This window comes from Scaptodrosophila lebanonensis, unplaced genomic scaffold (assembly GCF_003285725.1).
Source record: "Scaptodrosophila lebanonensis strain 11010-0011.00,11010-0021.00 unplaced genomic scaffold, SlebRS2 tig00001424-arrow-arrow-pilon, whole genome shotgun sequence".
NCBI classification, from domain to species: Eukaryota; Metazoa; Arthropoda; class Insecta; order Diptera; family Drosophilidae; genus Scaptodrosophila; species Scaptodrosophila lebanonensis.
In genome coordinates, this window is record NW_022060749.1 from 6,497 (window position 1) to 14,833 (window position 8,337).

Below are 8,337 nucleotides of genomic sequence, written 5' to 3' on the forward strand. Positions count from 1 at the left end.
AACTTTTGCCATATTTTACTCCTAAATTATGAAAATATAAATTGATGGAATGTAAGCTGTACAATATGTTTTTTTTTAAATATGCGTATGTAAAATAAAAGTATGAGTTGAATATTTTTCTCTTTTAAAAAAATATGTTGTGGTCCTGAAAAGGTTCAATATATTATGAAAATATAAATGAAGAGTATCGATTGTACAGCTTTTTGTAAAATAAAAGTATGATTTGAATATTTTTCTCTTTTAAAAATATATGTTGTGGTCCTGAAAAGGACCGATTGTTTTCTTTATTTGCACATTTGGGCAAATGTAACTTCTTAACCACCGAACCGTATAGGGTGCGGCCTTGTCTTTTTAATGCATATACAACATCCATAGCTGTGACTGTTTCCTTTTGGCATGTTCCGTATAGGTGACAGCATCACGAATAACATTCTCCAAAAACACCTTGAGCACACCACGGGTCTCTTCATAAATTAAGCCAGAGATGCGTTTCACAGCGCCACGTCGAGCCAAACGACGGATAGCTGGCTTTGTGATACCCTGAATGTTATCACGCAATACTTTGCGATGACGTTTGCGCCACCCTTGCCCAAGCCTTTGCCACCTTTACCACGACCAGTCATTTTTCACTAATTTACTTTAACTGCACAAAATTCGCAACGAAACTAACGCTGTTGCGGCCACATACGCTCGTATTTATACAAAAATAACACGAAAACACGAGCGAGTCGGATAATCTTCCTATCTCTCTTTCGCACATCTCGTTCAAACAACCACCAATCGCATTGTGCGGCCAAATTTCTATATAAAGAAGGCGCAAAGCAAGCAATACGAATATTGTGTTTTCATCAGTGACAGTGTATACAGTGTAGTAGATTAGTACGGAATAAATACTTGTATAATGGCTCGCACCAAGCAAACTGCCCGAAAAACGACCGGTGGCAAAGCGCCTCGCAAGCAGCTGGCTACCAAAGCTGCTCGTAAAAGTGCACCAGCCACCGGTGGTGTAAAAAAGCCACATCGTTATCGCCCCGGTACAGTTGCACTTCGTGAGATCCGCCGCTACCAGAAAAGCACTGAGCTATTGATTCGCAAACTGCCATTCCAGCGATTGGTTCGTGAGATAGCTCAGGACTTTAAAACTGATTTGCGATTCCAAAGTTCAGCGGTAATGGCATTACAGGAAGCTAGCGAAACCTATCTGGTTGGTCTTTTTGAAGATACAAATTTGTGCGCAATTCATGCCAAGCGTGTTACAATCATGCCCAAGGACATTCAATTGGCCAGACGTATTCGTGGTGAACGTGCATAAGTTGAAATTTCAGCGCTTCATTTTCCAAATTATAAAATCAATAATCGGTCCTTTTCAGGACCACAAATAGCTAACAAAGAGATTAACTATTGCTTGGTATACAGCATTTTTCGTTTTATATTATGATTATTTACATTTATTCCATTATTTACACAAATGCCTGGCATTTCACATAACAATGCAAATATATAAATATGAAGTCATATACTTGTATATGTATTTTTCATTCATCAAGTAAATTAAATCATGCTATTGCGATTATCATTTTCTCAATTAAAAGAAAGAAAAAAAGAATACTTAACACACGTTATATACAAACAAATAAATAAACAATCGTCGAACAACAACGATTTGTAAGTTGTTGGTTGTGCGAGAATTTTATGCATATTAAGTGTGCTGGACTAAGTGGTCGTGACCTTGATAAAATTTACTCGCCTAAAAAATTTTGTGGTGGCTTGAAATGGTCATGCCCTGTTTGCATAGACATACAATTTCATTTCTATCGTATGTATGACAATGTGAGAAATAAATTTTTGAGCTTGCATAGAATTACTAAGCAACTCTCAAGTGAGTTTGACACAGGGACCGACTTGCTTAGTAAATATAAGTTCGAATCTCCTCCCAAGCGTAGGCTTGAACCTCAATTCTTAGAGGTGCCACCTAGCTCGGCTCAGATAGCTTCTCCGATTCCCTCGCTATTAATGTAGATGTGTCGCCGGCAATTTCATTGTCTACTTCGCCTGGAAATTTATTTGAAATTTCCCCTCTGCCTTCGCCGGCTCATGTTATGTTGGCCCCGTTGGTAGTTCCTCCTGTGCCTAATATATCTAAACCTGTAAGAACAAGGGCTTCTTCTAAAACGTCGGCACCACCTCCTATAGTTTCTTCAGGAGCTGTAGAATGTGCGGCAGTCCCAGCCCTTCCTCTGCCCCCGTCTCTTACAGTGGTAGCTCCTAGAAAGCAAGTTTTCGTGTCTCGGTTGTCCCCTGATACTTCTTGTGAGGCTATCGCTGCCTATATCGCAAGTAAGTTGACAGCTGCTGTATCTATTTCTAAGTTCTTTTCCGAGCCCCGAGAAATAGCCTCGTTCAAAATAAGTGTACCGCCTGAATCATTTACAACTATTTGTGACCCAAAATTTTGGCCGCCACAAATGATTGTACATGAGTTTAGGCAGAAAAAACGATCTCGCTCTTTGCCGGTCAACTTACAGTCTGCTGGCCAACCTTTGCAGCCAACCTCAAGCTCGACTTCAAAAAACTAGGAGGTCGTCCACTTTCGTTAAACATTCTATATCAGAATGTTAGGGGTATTGTGTCCAAGCTCAGTAGTTTATTTCTTAGTAGTTTTCGTTTGAATCTGATATTATTGCGTTCTCAGAGACGTGGTTAAATCCCACGATTTCTGATAACGAAATTTTATCAAATAATTTTTGTATCTTTCGATGAGATCGTCCGGCTCGATGTGGCGGAGGCGTACTGATTGCAGTCAATTCCTCCTATCGGTCAGAAATAATTGATGTAAATGTACCTAATGATGTTGAATTTGTTGCTGTAAGAGTATCTTTTCCGTCTTTTGCACTATACATCTCTTGTTCTTATATACCTCCCTCTTCTGATATACAGGTCTATATGGAACATATAACCTGTATAAAAGGAATCTCTAATCTCCTACGTGACAGTGACGCGTTCGTTGTGGTAGGTGATTTTAATTTGCCTAACATTGAATGGTCATTCTTCAATCAGTCTAATTATTTGGTACCCTCGGCAGAGCATGCCTGTTTAGACTGTTTTTTTGACCTTTCATTGTTCCAAATTAATTCTATACCTAATCACTTAAGCAGAACGCTTGATCTCGTCTTTGTCACCGACCCTGCTAGTAAAGTTATCTGTAGGTCTTCTCCCCTTATACTGCCTGAAGATTCTTACCACCCTACTTTGCAAATTTCCCTCTCAATTTCAAACCCTAGCTCTACTCCAGCACTTATTCCCAAAAATACTAGTTTGTGCTTTCGCAAAGGAAATTTTTCTTTGCTAAACGAACTCATTGCAGCAACTAATTGGTCCTATTTGTATAGTGCTGTTGACATCAACATAGCCGTAAAGTTTTTCTATGACACTATTAATGCTCTTTTTGATGTCTGCATCCCAAAAAGTGTCATTTCATCTGCGTCATCAAAACCTCCTTGGTTTTCACCAAGACTTTCAAACTTAAAAAATGTTAAATCTAGATGCTTTAAAAAGTATAAGCAGTCGGGCCTATCTATTGACTTCTATAAATACTCTTTAGCGAAATCCAATTTTGCTCTCCTTAATTCACAATGTTATAATAATTACCTTGCCCGATGCAAGATACAATTTGCACAGGACCCTAAACAATTCTATAAGTTCGTTAACTCTAAACGTAAATCTGCTTCCCTTCCTTCGTCATTTTTCCTTGGTGACAAAAAAAGCCAGCAACGATTCTGAAGCTGCTGACTTGTTTGCCAACTTCTTCCAATCAACATATTCCTCTGTCTCTATTAGTAATACCTCTTATCCTTATAGCATTTCATCTTCCCACACTATTTACGCTCCCATAATTTCTGATAGCTGTCTACTCTCTGCTATCAAATCCTTAAAATCTTCATACTCTCCTGGAGCAGACAACATTCCTAGTTGTGTTCTCAAGGAGTGTTCTAGTTCCCTTTTACAACCATTACTTAAACTTTTTAATCTGTCACTTGGTTCCTCAATCTTTCCAACTATTTGGAGAGAATCTTTTATTATTCCTCTTTATAAAAAGGGTGGTAAGTCTGATATTTCAAACTACAGAGGAATTGCAAAGTTGTCTGCCATACCAAAATTATTTGAAAAAATAGTTTGCAGCACTTTGCAGCACCTCTGTAAATCTGTCATATCTCCAGCTCAACATGGATTCATGAGGAGACGGTCTACTACGGCCAATTTGCTGGAATTTACTTCCTTGGTAAATGAAGCATTTATTTTAAAAATGCAGACTGATGTCGTCTACACTGACTTCAGTAAAGTATTTGACTCTGTGAACCATGATCTTCTGCTCTTTAAGCTAAGTCGTATAGGATTTCCCTCCGCTTTTTTGAGTTGGATTTCGTCTTATCTAAAAAATAGGACCCAACGGATCTTGCTTAGGTCGCACATTTCTAAGCCCGTGTTTGCATCATCAGGTGTGCCTCAAGGTAGCCATCTTGGCCCCTTACTTTTTACATTATTTATTAATGACCTCCCCTCTACCTTGTCACACTCTCATATTTTTATGTATGCTGATGATGTGAAACTTATTCTGACTTATAAAGACCATACTCATTCTCATCGCCTGCAGGATGATCTGAACTGCATGCAATCGTGGTGCTTAGCTAACCACTTGTACCTCAATTGCGCTAAGTGTAAGTTCATGACATTTCACCGAACTTTGCCTCATTTAGTTACGTATACGATTGACAATGTGCCATTGCAACGTATATCGACTGTTGAGACCTTGGGGTTCTTTTTGATTCCAAATTGAACTTCAAAATTCGTTGGGTCCTGTTTTTTAAATAGGACGAAATCCAACGCAACAAATCGGCAGGAAATCCTATGCGGCTAAGCTTAAAGAGCAGAAGGTCATGGTTAACAGAGTCAAATGCTTTACTGAAGTCAGTGTAAACGACATCAGTCTGCATTTTTAGAATAAATGCCTCATTTACCAAAGAAGTAAATTCCAGCAAATTGGTCGTAGTAGACCGTCTCTTAATAAAACCATGTTGAGCAGGAGATATGACAGATTTGCAGAGATGCTGCAAAGTGCCGCAAACTATTTTTTCAAATAATTTTGGTATAGCGGACAACTTTGCAATACCTCTGTAATTCGAAATATCAGACTTACCACCCTTTTTATATAAAGGAATTATAAAAGATTCTCTCCAAATAGCTGGAAAGATTGAAGAACTAAGCGACAGATTAAAAAGTTTAAGCAATGGTTGTAAAAGAGAACTAGAACATTCCTTGAGTACACAACTAGGAATGTTGTCTGCTCCAGGAGAGTATGAAGACTTCAAGGATTTGATAGCAGAAAGTAGACAACTATCAGTAATTATATTAATCATATTTGTATTTTTAATTTTAATCTTAATATATATATAATATGTTAATACATATATATTGTTTTGGAATAAATCGACAGAACTACTTGTTGATTAAATAAATAAATAAATAATGGTTGTTACTGGTATTCAAACAAATAAATAAAATATGATTTTCCCAAATAAATGTAAAATTTGTTATTTATTTAATAAATTTTTTACTTAAATAAATTCTTGTATATTGTTATATTTTTCAAAATACAAAATAAACCACTTGTATTAAATAGAGCAATGGATTGTCCTGCTATTTAGACAAGAAAATCGATTGTTTTTTCTGAATACGAAACACACGTTATATAAGATTTAATGGTTATTACTGGTATTCAAACAAATAAATAAAATATGATTTTCCCAAATAAATGTAAAATTTATTATTTATTTAATACATTTTTTACTTAAATAAATACTTGTATGTTGTTATATTTTTCAAAATACAAAATAAACCACTTGAATTAAATAGAGCAATGGATTTTCCTGCTATTTAGACAAACATGCGAAACTACTTATAACATAACCAAACACGTTTAAAACTCGGAATTTATTATTTATTTAATAACTAACTCTTTCTAGTTTTGTTAATACATTTCTTAGTACTTGTATGTTATAAAACTCCATTTTTTTATGACTCCTTGGAAATGCGTTAACAACTTATAATGGGTCCAGAAATGATAATATAAAATCTTAAATACTTAACAAATTATTAAAGCAAGTTTAACTTCTTTTGAATGAATGCTAAAATAAATTGGACTTTTAAAACTATATTCCTAAACTATATTTGGTAATTTGTTTGAATGCCATATGCTACTCCGATGGTCGTTTTATGCAAGGTAGGGCTACTTTGAAAGCATTCAATAAATATATTTTTTTGCATTTTAATAAATCATTCGTTTAGATTTGTATACAAAATTGTTTAAATTTTGTTTAAAACCCGTTACAAATGATTTTATAGCATAATTTTTTATAATAAATGTAGGTTGTGGGGAATAAGGCGGGAGTAGAATACCCTTTTAGCAACCCTGGTCTAATATGGCATCGGCGAGTATCGATAGGCTTAAAATCGAACAGAAGAGGAGAATAAGGCATTCGCTTGAGTGGAGTGGCTGAAGTCAGTTGTTTGAGAGTTGCGAGTCAGAGTGTAGACAGTGAGTGTTGTTGCCAAGGCCAGTTTAAAGTATTGTTCGCGGAAGTGCTGCGCATTTCTTTTATATTAACTATTCATTTAACTTTTAAAACTTATGTATACTACAAGACATCCCAAATAAACTAATTTGTATTTCAAACCTACAAATAATTGGGGGCTCGTCCGGGATTTGTCTAAAGTATAAAAAGAAGTGATGTGAATTTTTACATACGCGTCAACGTATACTTTGAGTGTGTGCAGCACGAAAATTCTGTGTTAAAGGTGTACAGCCGCGTTCAAGGCCAAAAATTTGTTCATTCTATCGCCATATACGTGGAAGCGACAAACGGCAACAACGACTCTACATCGATGAATGCGAGAGGCCTAACGGTAAAAACAAACAGTAAAGTGGCTGGCGACAAGGCAGAAGTACAGCTGAACTATACGAATACTCACGTACTCGTATATGAGATGCTGCAACAGTGAAGAGTGCGTCGAGGGAGTCGCAGTTGAAGGGCGCAGAGACGTAACAACGCAAATTGTGTGTGCGTGTGTGCGTTGATCTGCAGGCTGCGACAGCGAAAACGACGGCAGCGAAGGAGTCGCAGTTGAAGGGCGCAGAAACGTAACAACGCAAAGTTTGTGTGCGTGTGTGCGTTGATCTGCAGGCTGCGACAGCGAAAACGACGGCAGCGAGGGAGTCGCAGTTGAAGGGCGCAGAAACGTAACAACGCAAAGTGTGTGTGCGTTGATCTGCAGGCTGCGACATCGAAAACGACGGCAGCGAGGGAGTCGCAGTTGAAGGGCGCAGAAACGTAACAACGCAAAGTGTGTGTGCGTGTGTGCGTTGATCTGCAGGCTGCGACAGCGAAAACGACGGCAGCGAGGGACTCGCAGTTGAAGGGCGCAGAAACGTAACAACGCAAAGTGTGTGTGCGTGTGTGCGTTGATCTGCAGGCTGCGACATCGAAAGCGACGGCAGCGAGGGAGTCACACTTGAAGAGCGCAGAAAACGTAACAACGCAAAGTGTGTGTGCGTGTATACGTTTATCTGCAAGCTGTGACATACATACTGGGTTACGTTAGCAATAAGCATCGTAAAAAAGTATAGCGCAACAAAATATCGCTGTGTAGCAAGTTAACGGCCGCCAAGCAGTTTGCAAGCAGCGCAGCGTGGGAAGTGCGACGCGGGACGCAGGCAGTGAGAAACTGCATACAAACAACAGCAAGCAGTAGAAACAGTTTGAAACAGTGGAGAGCAGCAGTACAAGCGGTAGGCAAATCCAAATACCAGAGAACGCGGTATTGGTGAGTGTATGTGCAGGCGCCTAACAATTTAAAAAAAAAAAACTTAAAATTTTGTCAATTCTTTTAATGAGAGGTGAAGCCTCCATTAATTTTGTAAATTAACATAATTTAAGAAAATATTTTGTTGTACAAAGCAGTAGTACTTGCGCAAACAATAATGGATTCGAAAACAATTATGTCATTGAAAGTAGAAGAGTTGCGGCAGCATTTAAAAGAGCTTAAACTTAGTACAGTGGGCAGAAAAAGTGTGTTGCAGGATAGATTGTTGGACCACTATGATTTGGAGGAGGTTGATTTAGATGTAGAGGAAGACAAATCAGAACAGGCAAGCGTGTATGAAGATGTACATAGTAATAACAGCATTTCACGTTTTACATTGCGCGACGTGCAGGATAGCATTACAGCTTTTTCTGGCACAAGTCAGCCAAACGTAGAACAGTGGATTTCAGAATTTGAAGA

The 8,337-nt window shown here is 37.9% G+C and overlaps 1 protein-coding gene and 1 pseudogene across 1 annotated transcript; one reads left to right on the plus strand and one right to left on the minus strand.

Annotated features, from left to right (window-relative positions):
* Positions 1-322: 322 nt before the first annotated feature.
* On the minus strand, positions 323-623 carry LOC115633540 (annotated as a pseudogene).
* Positions 624-901: 278 nt separating this feature from the next.
* LOC115633541 (histone H3-like) lies at positions 902-1,369 on the plus strand. The gene has a single exon (XM_030530998.1). The coding sequence runs from the start codon at positions 902-904 to the stop codon at positions 1,310-1,312; it is 411 nt and encodes a 136-aa protein (XP_030386858.1). The 3' UTR covers positions 1,313-1,369.
* The last annotated feature ends 6,968 nt before the right edge of the window (positions 1,370-8,337 follow it).